This window comes from Melitaea cinxia, chromosome 14 (genome assembly GCF_905220565.1).
Source record: "Melitaea cinxia chromosome 14, ilMelCinx1.1, whole genome shotgun sequence".
Lineage (NCBI taxonomy): Eukaryota > Metazoa > Arthropoda > Insecta > Lepidoptera > Nymphalidae > Melitaea > Melitaea cinxia.
Genome location: NC_059407.1, coordinates 9,366,349 through 9,387,804, shown reverse-complemented (window position 1 = coordinate 9,387,804; position 21,456 = coordinate 9,366,349). Strand labels below are relative to the sequence as shown.

The window sequence follows — 21,456 nt, the reverse complement described above, 5'->3', positions numbered from 1 at the left end:
TGGTGTCCCATGACACCACATAATTTTTTGAATTTTAATATCGAACTATCGATATATCGTCAAAAAAAATATTATAATAATCGTAATAAATACGATATTTCTAAATAATAATATCGATATCTCGATATTTCGATATTTTATCAACAGTCCTAATCAGAATTAAATCAGAATCAGATATTCTACGAAAACTTCATGTCATATTTCTTGATCGTATAAATATTTTTACAAGTTCTTATCGCTTTATTGCCTTTTAATTGAATATATTTTAACACTATGTTCTCAATTATAATAAATTAATAGATTTTCTTTCTATTTTATTATGATCTAATAAATTGTAACTCAAAATGGATTTATTAAAAACACCTTCAACTCAATCTTTATTAGATTCTGATCTAGAATCGGTTGAAAGTCTTCAGTATGTGGATTTTGAAGAAGTGAGTAATAGGGAATTATTAATATTTTTTACAGCGAAACGTTACACTTCTACATTACCTATACTTCGTAAATTTAATTAGAAAATTATTTTACGCCTAGCTCTTTGCATTTCAATAAATGCTATATATGTTTTATTAATTTTCAATGTCGCGTTTTGCATTTTTTTACCTTTTATCATTAAATTTCAGCTTGATGAAATTGAATATGCTCTACCTGCAAGCGTAGCTCCAACATTAGCTGAAGTTTTGTCGTCAGAGGAATTAGAAAATGAAAATAAACCACAAATTAAGAATTTTGAGGAGTCAACTACTTGCACTGCTTTACAAGTTGATTTCTTACAGGCTATCTCACAGCAATTAACTCAAGCTCAAGTAAGTTAATAATAAAAAAATTGCTATGATTAGTATTAAAACAATGATTAAAAGTACTTTAGCATTTTTTATTCAATTTATTTCTACCGGTTAATTTGTTTTTAAATATGATATATTCTATTACAAGTCTTATGTTATTTTAAAGTGTTGTGGACACCTTGTTTGGTAATTATTCTTCTTCCTGAATTAGTTCAGCCTTTTGCAGTCCACTGCTGGACTGTCTCCCCAATTATTCTCACTGAATTATATTATGTTTCATTGTAATTTGCATCAATCATCATGATTACTAAAGAATTTTTTAAATTGTAAGGGATAGCCTTGAACTGAGCTCATTCGAATAACTTGTCCTCTTTATTTAATAAAATTTGTTTGAATAATGGTTTCTAAATTTTTAAACACTTAAAATAATGCATCAATATACAAACAAATTACATATAACAGTATGTCTTTCCTGTATAATATATAGTTTGACGTTGTATGATAACATAATGATGAAAAGTATAAGAGTTGTTAAAACAGATTTGAATGACAATTTTTTTTTAAATCATTTACTTTAAAGCAAAATTTGTTATTTGACTGTGTTTGACTTATTTTAATACTAGCTGTGCCTGTGACTGTGTGGAATTTAACAAAAAACTTGTTGTTCAGTTTGCAGAGTTATAAAATAAATAAATTTCTAAAATAAAAGTAGCCTAAGTTACTCCTTATTACATCAGCTATCGGCCAGGGAAAGTCTTGTCAAAATTGGTCCAGCTTTTTCAGAGATTAGCTGGAAATAAACAGACAACGGACAAACAAAAATTGTAAAAAATGTTATTTTGATATATGTACCGTGTATACATCCATATGTATTTAGTAAAAGCAGTTATTTCAATATTACAAAGAGACACTAAAATTTTATTTATTTGTATAGATATACATAGTTATATTACAGCTAGGGGCATCTCTACCCCATGTAGAGCCTGGGTGCAAATAAGACAAAAAAAGAAGACAAGAAAAACTAATTCTATATCGATACTTAGTAGTTTTGTATGCTGCTCTCGGTGCCCCCTAAGATCGGGTGTGCTTTTGCATCATACACCACATAACATGAATCATCATGAATTACAAGATGAATCTATTGCTACATCACTACTTTTATTTACAATTTGTAGGAACGATCATCAGCTGGTGCTGCTACAACATTAAGTATAGGAACCAATGGAAGACTGACCGTAGGCACAGCACATGGTCATCTATTGTCCTTTCATGATCAAACTTTGCGATGGGTTTGCGATGCAAATGGAGACAATGGTGCAGTTACATGTCTATCTTATAATCACGATGGCACTCGCCTTTTGGCAGGTTTTGCACGAGGCTTAATTCATCAGTACGAAAGTATACGTGGGGTAATTCTTAGGCGAGTCGTACTTGGTGGAGAAACATGGGGTACATTAAGAGTTACGTGGGCTGGGACGTGTGGTCTGGCGCTTGATACTGGAGGATCTGTTTGGCTTATAAAATTTTCAAGACCATTAGGAGTGCGTTCTGCTAGAGTATCCTGTTTGTTTTCGGGAGCTAGAGGTGAAGTAGTTGCCATGAGCGCTCGTGATGCACGTATTCTAGCTCTAGCAACTCTATCAAGAGTCATTATAGTAGCAGGAGGCCGAGCTTCAGGGGTGAGAATGGATGGCCCTCTTGATGTGCTGCCAGTACTTGAGTGGTGTGAAACAGATGCTAGAATGCTTGTATGTGCACGTTCTACCGTTATGCAATGGCTTGCGGTAACACTTAACGGTTCATCAATTAACATTCGCCCTGTTCAACGTGTAGAATTAAAATCATCGCCAATATGGCTGGGATGGCTTGGCGGCAGTCTCGCCATCTTCGATGCTGATGAAAACCTTCGACTGTGGGGTGATGACTATGAGAAACCACTAGATTTATCACAAATAGAACCTGTATACTCATCTGCTTTTTTCAAGGTAAAAATTGCTTTTATATCTACACATTTGTATCATATAAATTTTTTGTAAGAAATAATCTCCATAATTCATAAAAAATTTAAGGGACATTGGACAGATGGTCGAGTATCGCGAGCTATGTGCAAAGCGGGAGAAAGTGCTTTAGGAGGTGCTTGTATATCAGAGGGCACATTGGCCTTGTTAGGCCGTCGCGGTGTTGTCCGTGTGAAGCCAAGAGATCTATTGGCCAGGGCACAAGCATTTATAACATCTGGACGCTACACACAAGCTTTGAGGTTGCTCTGCTCGTCACAAAATTCAGAAACCAAAAAATTAGCTATCGAATTTGTTGTAAATTTGGCAGATAGGCCACATATATTGAGCAATAAAAATATTGCGGTTCATGTTGTCAAGCTATGTCTTAAATATGATATGAGGTAAGACATAACATATAATGTCAATTGTGCTGTACTAGACAAATATTCCTAAATGCTTATTATAGTTATGTTAATATTATAAAGCGTTGTTTGTTAAATATTATAAAATTTGTTTGCTAAATGCGCTTAGCTCAAGAACTACTGGCTAAAATGGAATTTTTTTTTAAACGACTTCAAAAAAGAGTGAGGTTACTCTATTCGACCGTACTTATATATATGTATTTTCGGGGATGTGGATGAGGATGGTTTGTGAAACGATTTTGATAATTCTTTTTTTTTTTTTTTTTTTGTTGGAAAGGAGATATCCCAAGGGTACCATTATAAAGAAATCAGGATCTGAGGATGGAATCCCACAGAAATCGAGGGGTACCCTCTAAATCGTAGTGACGTCTAGTGCGTTTGTTAATTAATTTTGTTTACTTACGTTGTATTACTTGTGGATGTAATTTTGAAGTCAGTTTTTTTGTTTGCTTTGCTAGCACAATTATGTGTTGTATAGTCCATTTACTGAGGAAGGTTATAGGCTATATCACATCCCGTTATGACCAATAGGAACTGAGTGTATTAATAAGAAATTGCGTGCGCTGTGAAAAACGGTTAAAGCTACCTAAAAATTTTATGTATAGCGAAAGTGATTGCCATCAAAAATAAACGTTTCACACTCAACGGCCCCCAGTAGGATTTTCTTCTGTGTCGGGGTCCGGAAACACACTATACACATGCACAAACGCCCAGACCACGACAAACATCTATATGGCCAATACAAATATCTGTCGTGAGCGGGGATCGAACCCGCGACCGTCATCAACTATGCAATTTTATATTTTACTAGCTGTGCCCGCGACTTCGTCCGCATGGAATTTAATTTTTTTTTTTTTTGCAAATTTATAATAAATTTCTAAAATAAATGTAGCCTAAGTTACTCCTTATTATATCAACTATTCGCCACTGAAAGTCCCTTAAAAATCGGTACAGCCGTTTCAGAGATTAGATATTAGATATTAGTCGGAATAAACAGACAGACAAAAATTGTAAAAAAAAAAATGTTATATTGGTATATGTACCGTGTATACATCCACATGCATTTAGTAAAAAGCGGTTAATATAATATTACAAACAGACACTCCAATTTTATTAGTTAGATCATTTTATTGCATTTAATTTGGACGCATTATTTATGAGATAATGTAAAATCAAATGAAACGAAGCCGCGTCTTACCGAGCGCCGTTGTATAAGTCGCCCGAAATGCACAGTAATGGTTTAAAAACATTTTTATAAGCTTTTTTCTCAAATTAACGCGAGTGAAACCCCGGGGCCAGCTAGTAATTATATAATTTTAAGAAGATGTTCAAAAGCTATGATATGTTAAGTCTTTCCAAAAAGTAACAGCGTGTATTAAAAAAAGAGATATATTTATGTTAATAATTTTTAGTGATGAATTGTGGAATTGTCTTTGGGAGAACTGCTCAGGGGAACAGGCATTTGTCGAAGCATTGGGAGATGCTGCAGTACGAGGAGAACTTTCTAACAATCCACCATCGCCAGATTTTACACAGGTATTAAATATAAAAGATACAATTAATATAATTTTTACTTTTACTGCCGTGTTACTAAACTGTAATACGGCAGTGTTCTTTGATACATTTTGATATCAGTATCTTTGCATTAAGTCAATATTAGATTTATAGTATATTATATATATATATGTAAACAAAGTGCAAAAACAAGTTTATAGTATATGTATGTATGTATGTATGTATGTATGCATGTATGCATGTATGATATCTATATGTATCTATCTATCTAAGTGTATGTATTTATACCTATATAATACCTGTAAGTATGTAATATATTACAGTTCTTTAGCTATTACGTTATTATGTCTTGCACTGTGTTCCCCACTATATGACACTCTCTCTCATGACCATTGGTTGACTGGAAGAGATCTCTTCTAGAGATAAGTCCACCTTTGCCATCAACTTTATGTATAATTTTTCTGTACATTATTTTTAGTGCAATGAAGTATATAATAAATATCTTTGACCTGAAAAACTAAATAAGTCACTTAACATTTTTCATATCCTGATGCTTTTGCACCAGGAGCTCATCGAGCGTCTGGCGGAGTTCGAGCCGGAGCTGGTGGAGCGCGTGGTGGCGTCGCTGCCGCTCACGGCGCTCGACCCGCACCGCGCCAGCGTGTTCACGCGCCAGCGCGGCCTGTGGCGCGGCGCGGGCGCCATCGCCGCCGCGCTGGGTCCGTACATGACCGCCACTGTATTCATAGTGAACGCCTCACACTCAACGGCTCCTACTAGTATTCACTCCCTGTGTCGGGGGTCCGAAAACAAGCACGAGCACCTAGACCACGGCAAAAATCTATGTGCCGAGTGCGGAGATCGAACCTGCAAACGCCAGCGCAACAGTCATAGGCCAGTGCTTTGACCGGTGCGCTAACGTGTCGTCAAATATTTTATTTTATTATATTTTATTGTACACTACAAATACGTTACAAGCAACCCAGACAACCCAAATATCTAAGTTGTGCTATATCATCACTTGCTTTAGATTACGCTTCGGCGTTACGGTGATTTAATTTTTGTTCATACTATCTATAATTTTACAAGCTAGTAGTAGAGTTATTAAAGAATAATTAACTTCTGAAATTAATATACAATTTTGCTCTCTAATGAAAAGCGAAAATGTAATGGAAGATTTTATTCACAGCATTTTGTGCAACGAAAGGTAATGAAACTATTGCAGTGTATCCAGACCATAACAAACAAGTCTATGGCCAATACAAATGTCTGTCGTGAGCGGGGATCGAATCCTGTGACCGCTACGCCAACGTACGTACGCCACGACGCGCGGATCGTGGCGCACGTGAAGCCGGAGCGTAAAGCGGGGACTGAGGCGAGGGTTCGCGCTGCGAGTGCGCAATTTCTGTATAAACGCTATAAATATGTAATCTTCTTTCTCGGCGCTGGCGCAGACGGGTGCGCGGGCGCGATGCGCGAGCTGGTGGCGCACGTGCGGCCGGGCTGCGCGCGCGAGGGCGCGCGCTGCGGCTGCGCGGGCGGGGCGCTGCTGCTGGCGGCGGCGGACGCGCTGGCGGGCCGCGGCGCCGGCGGCCGCGCGCTGCCCGCGCACGCGCGCCCCTCCGCGCGCCACGACGCGCTGCACGCGCTGCTGGCCGAGGAGGTGCTCCCCACTTGTCCATTGAATTCCTATATTTCATTATATTATATTTTCTTTGCGAAAATACGATCACATATCCGATTTTCGTAAAAAGCTCAAGTGGTTGCCAATCCGCTTTCGCCGGAATACTAGAATGCTGGCGCTGCTTTACTATGTGCTTAAAAGTCCCCGGGCCGCTGAGTATCTAAGAGAAAAGTTTGTAGTGCGTGAATCTGACAAGGCACTGCGCTCGAATGATACAACTACGCTGTATATACCTATCCATCATACTGCTTTCTACAATTGCTCTTTTACAGTGCAGTCAATAGTTCTGTGGAATGCTTTGCCTAAAACTATTAGGGAGGCTAAAACTCTTACATCATTTAAGAAGCTACTAAAAGATTTTTACCTAAATTGTTAGTGAAAAGCTGGTCTGTGTTAGTAAGTTTACTCGTAGTTATTCGTAAATGTGCTGTCGATAATTATTCAATATTATATTTATGATTAACTATTATCTACTTCATAATTAATGTAATAGGTATGTATTTATTTGTGTATTTAACTGTTTATATATTTATAATATATACTATTTATTTATATATTATATATATAATGTAATGGGTATGTATTTATTTGTGTATTTAATTCTTTATATGTTTATAATATACTATCTATATATATATTATTGTATTATTAGATTGTAGGATCTAGTTTGTTTTTAATTTTCTGTTTTGCCTTTTGATAACCCTACTCTTTTTATTTTAAAATCTCCTCTACCCCAAGGTTGTCTGGAAGAAATCGCTTACCTAGCGATAAGACCGCCTTTGTGCATAATATAGTTTTGCAAATTTTATTTTTAAAGATGTATGTTATATAATATGCACAATAAAGTATATTTCTTCTTCTTCTTCTATATGGAATACAGTACTATATTATTTACTAGCTGACTTGGCAAACGTTTTCTTGCCACTATATGAAAATTTAGAGTTGTATGTATTTTTCAAAGCCAAATCATAATAAAATAAAAAATAAATAATTTATCTGAAAATTAAAAAAAAAATTAGAGGGGTACCCATAACATTTAGGGGGATGAAAAATAGATGTTGTTCGATTCTCAGACCTACCTAATATGCACACAAAATTACATGAAAATCGGTCAAGCCGTTTCGGAGTTCAACTACAAACACCGCGACACGAGAATTTTATTTATTAGATAATATTAACTATTATACACTAAATTATTTCTATTCTACTATGCCTATACAATAGTCTATTATTATATTACGTACATTCGACATTACGTTATACGAATGGAGTGCCAGTGATTGCGCTTCAATGAAACGAAGCTTCCAATGTACGATTCCTAGCACTGTATTCAATGACTGCGAAAGAGACAGGCTGACGCGTGAAGTGAAGACTTCATATGAGAAATTAGTCTAATCTTTAGCACTGGGCACGCGCGACGATGGTATACCTCACGTACCGCAGGTTGGCCATGTGACATGCGGTGTGCGGGGTGTGCCAAGCGCCGCGGGGATAATTTGCCTAAAACTATGCGCTGGTGCCGTTCTTATGTATACATACAGGCTTCGTCAGTTATTTAGCAGTTTTTCTTTTAAATGAGTAATAAAACTTGTCTTGGATAGCTCATGTCAGCGAAGTCAGCCGAAGGATGCACTACACCTTTCACGATCTTAGCGTCTTCAATACTTTCTTCCATTTCAAAACAAAATTCTGCTTGCACAATCCCTTCTTTTACCTATCCTCGACTATGCAGATGTGTGCTATTTAGATGTGACAAAAGAGCTACTTAATAAATTAGAGCGTCTACAATATCTTGCGATACGCTTCATCTTTGGTTTACGTAAATACGATCACATCACCCAATTTCGTACTCAATTTAAGTGGCTCCCAATCCAACTTCGCCGTGATATGTACATCCTTTCTTTTCTCTATAACATACTCCATGGCCAAAATTCTCCCTCCTACCCCAACACGTTCTAAGAGGTCTTACATAACATCGATGCTCAAAGTTCCCAGACATAACACCAACTTCCTACTCAATTCATTCACAATACGCGCTGTAACACTTTGGAATCATTTACCAAGAGTGATCTAAGAAAGCACTTCAATTTATGCTTTCAAGGACAAGCTGAGGAATCATTTTCTCTCCGAAGCGATGAACCTCTCATAATAGGGTACTATCGGTAGTGAAAAATGAATTATAAAATTTGATAAAAATTAAAATTTATGTAGAAATACACTTAATATTCTGATTTAGTATCATAAAAGCACATTATTGTTTTATTATATTGAAATTAAAAGTCGTATATTTTAATCTGTATATTACGTGACCTAAGACACGACCCGCCATTGTATGACGTCATAAGGGCAATAACAAAGTTCTGTCAGTGCTGTAAACAACTAGTTATACATATCCATTGTTGGATATACAATAAAAACATTGTTTATCTGTGCTCATCCACTCTAATTTATGTTTTTGTATATGGTATCATTTTTTTTTCTCTTGTCATCGATGGCGACTAAAGATGTGTTAATTGCTCTGCTGTGTATTGTGCTTTTGTAAAGTCCGCGTGTACAGAATAAAGTATAGAGAAGTAATAATACAAACGCCTATCATTAACCCAAACCCAATAGGTTATGGGCCCAGACACAAAAGCAAAAAAGAAGAATAATAAAACCAGATAATTAACGATTCTTTTTATAAGGAATTCATCTTGGTTTTGATAGCGTGCTTGCAAGTATAAAGAGGCACGATAGAAGATAAAGTTGCAACAAAATTTTGCAATACAGAAGAAATATAGATACGAAAAGGAATATTTATAAAGAAAACAAAATAGTAAAGAAAAATGGAACGGGCAATTATATTAAATGAACAAAACTGGACAACATGGCGGTTCCAGATATCCATTGTTTTAAAGTCGCGAGGTTTATTCAACATGGTCACCGCGAAGTGTACCAAAGAAGAAAGCGAAATAGATCAGAAAGCTCAAGAGTTAATTGTAACGAGAGTGGAAGAGAATATTCTTACACTGCTGACAAGTTGTGCAACAGCCTATGACATGTGGGAGAAATTGACTACTATCTACGAAGCGAAATCCAAGGTAGGAATCCATTTATTACAACAAAAATTTTACAATTTAAAATATGAAGGGCCTATGGCTAAATTTATGGCACAGATAGAAGAGTTATTGCATCAGTTAAAAACACATGGGGAAGAGATATCAGAAAATATGATTATTACTAAAATATTATTATGTCTACCACAAGAATATAAACATTTCATCTCAGCGTGGGAAAGTGTTCAGAGTTCGGAGCAAACTATAAAGAATTTAACAGCGCGACTATTGGTTGAAGAAGAGAGACTGCAAATTAATGGTATCAGAGGACAGACTACAGAAGCATTTGTGGTAAATAAATCTAATAACAGATACAGAAGAGATTTAACAAAGAAAAAGTTTCTTTCAAGTAATGTGAATAACAGTGGTATTAAGTGTTATCACTGCGGTAAATATGGACATTTCAAGAATCAGTGTAACTCACGGTCGTGTAATTATTGTGGTAAGATAGGACATCTGTATAATGACTGTAAATTTCGATTAAATAAAGTTAAAGAATGTAATAAGAGTAATAACAGTGTCTCAAAAGCATATATTGTAAATTTAAATTTTGATGATAATTGTTGGATACTAGATACAGGTGCAAGCGAACATATGTGTAAAAATATGCAGTTGTTTACAGAATATAGAGAGCTTCAGTGTAATAAATATGTAACAGTAGGAAACGGAAACAAGTTAAAAGTAGAAGGTAAAGGTAAAATTAAATTTTTTGCATTTAATGGTAACAGTTTTGAAGAGTCAGTCTTACTTGAAGTGCTCTATGTTCCAGACCTAACAGTAAATTTATTTTCTGTTGTTTGTGCTATGGATAAAGGTTATGTTATGAAATCAACAAAAATTGGTTGTCATTTTGTTAAGGACGGTGAGGTTACTTGTACAGCTACTCGGGTTGATAACTTATTCATTATGAATTTTAAATTTAATAACTCTGTAGCATTGGCATCTTTGACAGAATGGCATGAACGTTTTGCACATCAAAATTATAATTTGGTAAAAGAAACATTAAATAGTTATAATATTAAATATGATGGAAATATAGAACAATGTATACCGTGTATAGAAGGAAAGCAGCATAGATTAACATTTAGTAAAAGTGATTATAGAGCAAGTTCTGTAGGTGAATTAATTCATATGGATTTATGTGGTCCTATGGAGAAAGAATCGTTAGGAGGTTCTAAATATTTTTTACTTTTTAAAGATGATTATAGTTCTTATAGATTTGTATATTTTCTAAAAAATAAATCTGAAACAGCTGACTTGATAGAAGATTTCATATTAACTTTCAGTAATGAGTCTAGGTCTACAATCAAAAGGTTTCGATCTGATAATGGTACTGAGTTTATAAATACTAAATTCAAAAATTTATGTAAAAATAGGGGGATCATTCATGAAACTACAGTACCCTACACACCAGAACAGAATGGCAGAGCTGAACGAGAGATGAGGACTATTGTCGAAGCAGCGAGAACAATGTTACAGGCAAAGAGTCTTGGAAAGGAATTTTGGGCTGAGGCGGTAAGTACTGCAACTTACGTAATAAATAGGACTGGTAAGACAAAAGAAGCTGGCAAAACACCATTTGAATTATTTTACAACAAACAGAAGTATGATATTACTTTATTAAAAACATTTGGAACAGAAGTGTATGTACATATACCAACTCAAAATCGATTAAAGTGGGATAGTAAAAGCATGAAAGGAATATTTGTTGGATATGGGATTAATACGAAAGGATATAGGATATGGCTAATAAACAACAAGGTTATAGGTACTTACAGGGATGTAATATTTATAACACAGAAGAAAAATGAACAAAATACACTGAAAAGGACAGAAGAAATTGAAAAAGAAGACAGAACTGAAAAGAAATACTATATTCAAAATATCACAGAACCCAGAAACACAGAAGAGTCTTTTCAAGAAGACGGAAACCACGAATATGACACAGGAAGGGAGACAAATATTCAAGAATGTAGTACAGAAGTAAGGGATCAACATAGCAGCCATGAAACAGAAGAAAGTTGTAACAGCGGACAATCACACATAGATAAATCATGTGATACAGAAGAATACTTAAGTCAGAGTGATCAAGAAGAATGCCTTGATATAGAGGATCAGTCACATATAGGTACAGATGATGATAACAGTGATGATGAGGAAATAACAGAAGACAGGACAAAGACAACTAGGTCACGTATTATAAAAAAACCAAGTCATTTAAAAGATTACTATACAGGATTTACAGCAGTAAATAACAGTGAGTTAAGTTATGAAGAGGCGATTAATGGTGAATATTCGGAGAAATGGAAAGAAGCTATACAGACAGAGTTACAGGCATTACAAAAGAATGAAACATGGATAGAGACATATTTACCAGACGGTAAGAAAGCAATAGAAACCAAATGGGTTTTTAAAATAAAAAAAGAAAATGGACAAAATAAGTATAAAGCCAGACTTGTAGTGAGAGGATTTCAACAACAAGACAGATTAGATCATAGTGAAATTTATGCTCCAGTGGCAAAATTACCAACACTAAGAATTTTATTGGCTATCGCTTGTAAATACAATTTAAATATATCACAGATGGATGTCAAGAGCGCTTTTCTTAATGGAGAGATAGAAGAAGAGGTTTATTTAAAATTGCCAAAGGGTATCGAAGTGGCGGATAACAATAAAGTATTAAAATTGCAAAAAAGTCTATATGGACTAAAGAAGTCTCCAAAGAATTGGAATGACAGATTTAATAATTTTATGATTAAACAGGGTTTTGAAAGAAGCAAGGCAGATTATTGTCTTTATTATAAAAAGAATTTAAAGTTTTACTTATTGTTATATGTAGATGATCTTATAATTTTGTGTGAGAAGAAAGAAGATATAGAAAGACTAAAATTTATATTACAGAAAGAATTTGATATGACAAACTTGGGAAATAATAACAAATTTAAATACCTAGGTATTAATATAACAAAATCAGATAATAAAATTACATTAGATCAAAAACAGTATTTAAAAGATATATTAAAGTTATATAAAATGGAGAATTGTAATACAGTTGCTACACCTATAGAAAAAGGATTAGAATTACCAAGAAAACTATGTGAAAATAAAGAGTTAGAAAAGAAGTGTAGAGAACTTGTAGGAAGATTAATGTACACTATGTTAGGAACAAGACCTGATATATGTTTTGCTTTAAGCTATTTGAGTAGATTTCAAGTTTATGCAAGTTTAGAGTTATGGAAAGCATTAAAACGTATATTACGCTACATAAAGGGGACATTAGAGTATAAATTAAATTATGAAGCTGGTCAAGATACTCCATTATTAGGATATACAGATGCAGACTGGGCTGGAGACAAAATTTGTAGAAAATCTACTTCGGGCTATGTGATGAAGGTTTATGGGTGTACTGTATCATGGTGTAGTTCAAAACAACAATGTATAGCATTATCTTCGACAGAATCTGAATACATAGCGTTAGGTAGAGGCATTGCAGAAGGATGTTGGGTTAGAAATTTATTAAAAGAAATAGGATTAAAATGTAATAGTTTTATTATTTTTGTAGATAATCAATCAGCTATATATGTATCAAAAAATCCAGAACAACATAGAAAACTTAAACACATAGATTTAAAGTATCATTTTGTAAGGGATAAGGTTATAAAACAAATAGTATTATTGAGATATATATGTACTAATAGACAGATTGCAGATATGTTTACTAAGTGTTTAAATAGAGAAAAGTTTAAGAAGTTTTGTATTGATTTGAATTTGTTAATAGAATAAGTTTTATTTTGGTTTGTAAAGATAAAAGAATAATTTTTGTATGTATTTTTAAATAGAAGTATAGAATAGAAATAGAGTCGATGAGCATATCTGTTTTTATTGAGGAAGGGTGTTGGATATACAATAAAAACATTGTTTATCTGTGCTCATCCACTCTAATTTATGTTTTTGTATATGGTATCATTTTTTTTCCTCTTGTCATCGATGGCGACTAAAGATGTGTTAATTGCTCTGCTGTGTATTGTGCTTTTGTAAAGTCCGCGTGTACAGAATAAAGTATAGAGAAGTAATAATACAAACGCCTATCATTAACCCAAACCCAATATCCATCAACTTTAACTTCAAGGATTAGTAGTTGTGCTCTTTCGTTGGTGCATTTCATTTGTACCTATTTATTTATTTAAATGCAAACCGGTTTTATAAAAGCAGATAGAACGAATCTGCCAATAATTGATTCAATGATGGTTGCAAAGTTTTTTTGCATGTAACCTAGACTTCTGTTCTGCCGAATTCCGGAATATTAAAACATCTTTATAAGTATTACTTATTATATTATACTGTTTTTTTTACGTAAGTGCCAGGTATACCTAATTTGAAAAATAATGTTAGAAAGTGTTAGGTTATGTTTTATTCCTTGTGTTACTGCCAAATTATGACTTAATATTTTTTTTAATGCTAGTATTTATAACTACTATACACAACATACCAACGATAGCTATTGTAATTCATTATTTTTATCAAAAACACCAAATATTTGTAGCTGTTAACGTTGAACTACAAAGAGTATATAAGGTATTGAACTATTGACGTTGACGTTTTCAAATTTCAACGAATTCGTTCTTACATTCGTCATACACGACTTTTGTTTTTAACCATATTACGTCACCAAAATGGCTGATAGCGTTTTCGCGGAAATAAAAAAGGTTTAAATTGTAATTTAATTTTATGGCATGAAAGCGTCTTTATTTTGCCGAAATATATTTTTTTGTGGCTTTTTATTGGAAAATCAACATTTTGAAGTAATTTTTTAAACATAGTGGAATACCCTATTGTTGTACTCTCAATGTATGTATTTGTGTGTGTGTGTGTGCGTGCGTGTGTGCGTGCGCGCGTGTGTGCGTGCGCGCGCGCGCGCGCGTGTGTGTGTGTGTGTGTGTGTGTTTTTGTTTGTTTGTTTGTTTATTTGAATTTATGTCTGACTATTTGTATGTATATATATGTGCATGTAACTGTGTATGTAGTTAAGTATATATGTATAATAATAATTATACTTTTTCTGTTCCTTTTAATAGAAATCCCAAAATAAAGACTATATTTGCGTTTCTCTAAAACAAGAAATTTATTTATATAACCACATATTTTCTATATTTACAATTCTTAGCATTTAAACTACATTATAATTACAATATTCACTTACCTAAAACAAGAAAAACAACATTTAAAGCCTTTATTTAAACTAATTTCCTTACAATCTTAATGTAAAAATAATTCTGTCATCACAACAAAGTTTTATTTTTCTGTCCTGACAATAAAATAAACAAAAAGGTTCTAATTAAAAAAAAGTAACAAAATATAAAATGAATGTTGTGTTTTCTTTACATATGTATTTTATATCACTAATTTTGAATGTATGTATTGCAAAATAAGTATATGGCTTTTTTTTTATTATTTTTAACCTTTTTATTTAGTTTTTTTTCACTTTATCACAATTGCGCTTATGAGTCCCGCGGTAACATCATTTCTCACCACCATGGGTAGACTGGTAGAGATCTTATAGAGATAAGTTCATAGTTCATATAACATGCTTTGTAAAAATGACTTGTAATTATGTTTTTTTTAAAGTGCAATAAAGAATATATAATAAAAATAAGTTGTGCGCGACATTTTCTTTAAAAATGGAGCAATACAGTATATCTTTTATTAAAAAGTGTGAAAAGACTCAAAATGTGCCTCCAACTGAAGTTGTACTCACTACTTACTAAAAATGTATAATGAAAACTAAATCTTTTACGCGTGTTTTTAAATTTAACAATATTTCAAAACCTCTTGGTTGTGTAGAAGTAAAGAAAGTAATAAATGATTTTCTATGCTGTGTCTGGTGTTTGGAGATGGCGCCTGCAGTGGTGGTGAATTTGCATGAACGGAATGGATTTTCAATAAAAATAAATAAATGATAAGCTCTAGTTTTTCGTTTATTTTTTGTGAATCAAAAAATGTCACGAGCCGCCTCTAGTTTTAGACCACACGACTGAAGTTAAACTTCTTTAGCAATAAGCCTGCACTATGTCTTAGATATACGAAATGTATATCTAAGATATCCGCTCCGAGAAGCATGTGAACGCCTCAGGAGGCTTCTGAGCTTCTGGAAGGAGCTGGGCTGGTTGAATTAGTCAGCACTCTTTTCACGCATATGTCGGACCACCTTTGTGTCTAAATGCGGAAAACCGAGCCCACAACAAAACAAAACAAAACCGTGCGTGCTTGCAGAGCGACGGGCGGTCGCCGCTGCGCGCGCTGGTGCAGCACGACGCGAGCGCGGCCGTGCGCCTGCTGGAGCAGTGCGCGCGCGAGCCGCCGTTCGCGGGCCCGCTCGGCAAGCAGAACCGCCTGCGCGTGGCGCGCGCGCTGCTCGCCTGCGCCGCCGACTTGCCGGTCAGTGTCGCCCTGCCCATAGTGCTCTGTGGTGTCGCCTGGCGCCTGGCGCGGAGCCGCCGTTCGCGGGCCCGCTCGGCAAGCAGAACCGCCTGCGCGTGGCGCGCGCGCTGCTCGCCTGCGCCGCCGACTTGCCGGTCAGTGTCGCCCTGCCCATAGTGCTCTGTGGTGTCGCCTGGCGCCTGGCGCGGAGCCGCCGTTCGCGGGCCCGCTCGGCAAGCAGAACCGCCTGCGCGTGGCGCGCGCGCTGCTCGCCTGCGCCGCCGACTTGCCGGTCAGTGTCGCCCTGCCCATAGTGCTCTGTGGTGTCGCCTGGCGCCCGGCGCACGAGCCGCCGTTTCCGATATTTTTCTTAGAAAGCTAAGAAATTTTAAAGAACTATCTTCATCAAAGTAAACTTACATCATTGAGGAATACAAAAAAAAATTAAAATATGTAATGAATTTAATACATTTTGTATTAAATAATAAAAAGATAGTATATATTACCACGCATCAAGCCCAGTAAATCAGTCGAACGCCGGCGCTCTTAGAGGTAGCCGTCTCTTTCGCTCACACGCGCCTGGCGCCTGTTGTTATAGTGTGATAAACCGCATTTGATACTTTCATAAAAATTAAAACATATTACGAAAGTGACTGTAAATAATATGATAATTTCTGTAAACAAATGTATGATTTAATTTTTTTTTTTTTTGTCACATTATCAATACAAATAGGCATTTCAATCTGTTTGTCTTGTTATTTGTTAATTAATATGTTTGTCGGTGCCACTGAGTTTATAAAAGAATTTAAAATGGCAAAATTTAATGGTCTACTTTCATCCAAAACTATGCAACTCACATTCACAGATTTTCAGGGGCAAAACAAAATACTATTTTATTCATATCGTAAATATTAGATTCATTCGTAAATTCAAAAAACTAAATCAATTAAAAAAAAAATGGTTCATAAAATTGATTTTTTATTTTTATTTTAAATTTATTGTATGTTATTCTATAACATACCTGAAATTTTTAACAAATTAATTATGTAAAAAATATTGTTACGAAGGCGAGCGAGTTCAATTTGAGCGATCTTCGAGGCGACTTCAAAGTGAAAACTAGTGATCAAGAGTGGTACCAGCGAAACCTACGACATTGACTACGACTTAGGACATCGTTAGTGCTTAGTGTTTGAACCTAGTGCTTTTTGTTAGACCTAGTGCTAGTGAATAAAGTCTCCAAAAGAGTCAGCAGGTCTTTCTCTCCAAATCCTTCGAACCCTAACACGTAACAATATTTTATACCATAGTTATTAATTTTTATTATACATTAGAAAATGATCAAGATGGTATTTTAACCGACTTCCAGAAAAGGAGGAGGTTCTCAATTCGACTGTATTTTTTTTTAATGTATGTTACATCAGAACTTTTGACTGGGTGGAGGAGCTATTTCGACAAATTTTGTTTTAATCGAAAGGTGGTGTGTGCCAATTGGTCCCATTTAAATTTATTTGAGATCTAACAACTACTTTTCGAGCTATATCTAATAATGCGTTTTTACTTGACGCTTTTTTCGTCGACCTACGTTGTATTATACCGCATAACTTTCTACTGGATGTACCGATTTTGATAATTCTTTTTTTGTTGAAAAGGAGATATCCCTAGTTTGGTATCATGATAAGGAAACCAGATTCTGATGATGGGATCCCAGAGAAATTGATATAAATTCTTGAAAATCCGCAATAACTTTTTACTGGGTGTACCGATTTTGATAATTCTTTTTTTGTTGGAAAGAAGATATCCTTAGTTTAGTACCATGATAAGGAAACCAGGATCTGATAATGGGATCCCAGAGAAATCGAGGGAACTTCTTGAAAATCCGCAATAACTTTTTACTGGGTGTACCGATTTTGATAATTTTTAATTTAATCGAAAGCTAATGTTTATCATATGGTCACGCGTAGTTACTTGACTATTTTTTCGTCGATCTACGTTGTATTACTCGTCGATGTACTTCTCGTTGAAGTCGGTTTTTTTTCGTTTGCGAGCAAATACAATTATGGTTATCACACTATACTACCTAGCACAAAGATCGCGTGGCTCGTACCACTCGCGCGATGCTACCAAATTTACCTAAACTTGCAGAGCGAAAAATTGTAAAATGGCTCTTAGTCATTAAGACTTGACTAATCTTAAAATTTAAGTTATTATTTGAAGAAGTATATAATAACTTTCATATTTTTTGTAATTAATGACGATCAAATCTCATTTTAATTCTTTATTAGTGGTTTGTGTCGTGTTAAAGAAGTTTGAAGTTGGAATTATTAATTGTTTTTATCTCCATATCATATAATATCATTTATAAAGATAAATATATATAAATATTTTTATCCTTGTATATCTATTAATAATTAAATTTGATGGTTTACTAAAAAAATGATTCATTGTATATTAAGGATAAATAAATGGAATAATAATAATATATTTTTAACAAAATTTTGTATTCAACTAGTGTTACAGTAGTGTTTCTCCAGTTAATTTTTTTTCCATCAAATTTGTTGTTAATTAATGTTATGTTTAAAATATCTTCTATTTTTCCATTTAGGTTACATTCTAAAAATGATTCTCAATTTTTTTTTTCGTTTTTAGGAGCCCGAAAGGCGTATTGAGATTATAGAATTTATCGCCGGACAATTGCATGCAGGAGCGCTACCGGTCGATCAGGAGGTTATTAAAAAACTACAAGAATTAGTGTCGACCACAGACAGCGAGCGCGCAGACCGCGCCTGGTTAGCGGTACTCACTCGAATACGAAACCAACGAGACCAAATGCTGCTTCAGTACAGAGGTGCTATACTACGGCCGCGCATACTGTGGCGAATAGACACCATGCTCGAGCGACACGACGAAGCTCTCAAGGAGTTCTTTGATATTCAACATCCATCCGATCAAGACATTGACGAATTCTTTGAATACCTCAGATCGAGAGTAGAGAGCGATGAAGATGCTAGGAACCGAATACGACCATATTTTCCAGCACTGGTCGAAATACGACCACGACTAGCGGCGGCATTATTAAATGATGATTATTCGATCGATACATATATTTTAGATAGTTTAAGCACCAATAGTAAAATAGAATTCAGCGAATGTCTTCTAGAAATGGGTCGCCTTCGTGGCGACGCTGCAGCTACATATTTGCGAAATTTGGGTGTCGTTCGACCCAAAGACGTCAAGGACTTTTTAGTGAAAAATCCAGGAATCATTAGACCGGAGGACGCTCTGAGCATCGTAAGAGAGCTAAAACTTCAGAACGCAGAGCCGGTCTGCCTGGAAGCGACCGGCGACTACGCGGGCGCCCTCGAAGCTCTCCTCCGACTGATCACGTCGACGGAAGACGAGGAGGCCAAAACTGAGCTGATCGGCGAGGCGAGCGCGCTGTGCCTGCGGGTCGCGCCCAGCGTGCCGCCGCGCGCCGCGGCCGACATGTGGTCGCGGCTGCTGCGGAGCGTCGGCGCCGTGCCGCCCGCGCTGCTGTTCGAGGCCATCGCCTTCCTGCCCATCGAGGAGCTCGTGGTGAAGACGTGCGAGTCCACGCGCGTCGCTCTCGCCGTCTTGGCGGGGGGCGCGGCGCGGCGCGACGTGTGGCAGTGCGCCGCGCGCGTGCTGCGCCGGGAGACGCACGAGGCGCTGGCGCGCGCGCTGGCGGCGGCGCGGCGCGGCCTGGCCGTGCGCGGCGCGTGCCGGCGCTGCGGCGGCGCGCTGGCCGGCGGCGGCGCGCGCACGGCGCACTGCGCGCGCGCCTCCCACCCCGCCTGCGCGCCGGAGGACACGTGCGCGTGCGGCCGCCGCGCGCCCGCCGCCGCGCTGTCGCTGGCCCCGCTGCCGCGCCGGCCCTCCACGCCCCAGGACTACGGCCTGCAGCTGGTGGCACCGCCTAGACCCGATTTGGAGGGCGTCGTGTGATTATCATTTTACGTTTTGTATCATACATACGTATTTATTGAAATATTATAATATGTTACTGACTCCGCTGTTTTATTACCTTTTTCTTTCCCGATTCCGTTACCCGTATATACCATTGATCATATCATAGCCGAACGACTATACTTCTAAAGACAGTGTTAAAAATCAAGAAAGTGTATATATAGTTTTATAAGAAAACCTTATGAATCATTTGCACTATGTATCTTAACCAACGTAAAGAGGAAGGCCCCAGTCCTAAAATGCCAAATTGATTAACTTAAATATACCAAATATAAATTTTTGTCAGTCAGTGAGTCATTTCAGCCTATTGCAGTTCACTGTTGGACATAGGCCTTCCCAAGTTCGCGCCAGACATTCCGATTTCCCACAATCCTCATCCAACTGAGGTAGGGTACAGTAGGAAATTTTCTGCTCAAAATATAGAGCAGCCCGACTGAAGTAGTACTTCGACCTTACAGAAGATGACAGCTAAATAATACTGTTTTCAAGCAGTGTTGTGTTCCTGTTGATAAGTAAGGTAACCAGAGCTCCTGGGAGAAATTGGGGATATAGGGCCTGCAACGCGCTTGCGATGCTTATTTTTGGTAATCGCTTACCATCAGGTGAACCGTGCGCTTGTGTGCCGACCAAGTTATACAAAAAAAAGCCTCCGCCGGCAATCTTACATAGATCGTCGGTTCAGCGGGCCGAGGATGTCCCACGCTGCGTTTGCCAAGACGATTATATATTATTTTTTTGTATAGAACATTAACATACAATTTTTAATAATGGTTCTCCGGGGTTAATTGCTGCATAGACACATAAAATATCGCGAAAGTCCTGGTTCCTATAAATGAATAGTGATTTTTACGCACTAAAACACCTACAATGACCTTTCTCAATACCAACGATCTACATAGCCGATACAAACATTAGCAGATGAAACCTACGCTATCGTATTAGCCAGTTACTGTGACCACTGCGTGTCTCTCTTTCAAGTGTGCTAATATTTTCAACATGATGAGATGTTATCGCTTAATTCGATTGAACTTATTTTACACTAGCGACCCGCCCCGGCTTCGCACGGGTGCAATGCTGATACTAAATATACTACAGAATGTCTTTATTTATAATGAGAAGCTAGTTTATAGCATAACATTCAAATATGCGTCGTTAGATTACGCGTTGTTACAGAATGCGTTGAAGAAATAAAGGTCCACTGCTCGTTCCCCGTAAGTGATAGCGTGATAATTTGTAGCCTATATGTTGACCCGACTTCTTAATAATATTCGTGCCAAATTTGAAGTAAATCTATGCAGTACTTTTTGAGTTTATCCCGGACATACATACAGACAAACAGACAAAAATTCTAAAAAGCATATTTTTGGCTTCGGTATCGATTGTAGATTACACCCAAGTATTCTTTTAAAAAAATATTCAATGTACAGTTTTGACTTTCCTACCATATTATTATATGTATAGATTCTCAAATGTTTGTAACATTGTGTTGAAAAATAAATAAGCAAGTATGCATGTTCTTATTACTTAAGTAAACCAGTTCTTTTGTTAGTGGCA

General features: G+C 36.4%; 1 protein-coding gene across 1 annotated transcript; it reads left to right on the top strand.

The window, feature by feature from the left end:
• Window positions 1-151: 151 nt before the first annotated feature.
• On the top strand, window positions 152-19,943 carry LOC123659983 (vacuolar protein sorting-associated protein 8 homolog). The gene is made up of 9 exons (XM_045595135.1): window positions 152-434; window positions 624-806; window positions 1,961-2,770; window positions 2,855-3,186; window positions 4,620-4,743; window positions 5,288-5,441; window positions 6,177-6,385; window positions 15,772-15,936; window positions 18,565-19,943. Exons 1-9 carry the CDS (start codon window positions 345-347, stop codon window positions 19,879-19,881), a joined length of 3,384 nt encoding a protein of 1,127 aa, XP_045451091.1. The 5' UTR covers window positions 152-344; the 3' UTR covers window positions 19,882-19,943.
• The last annotated feature ends 1,513 nt before the right edge of the window (window positions 19,944-21,456 follow it).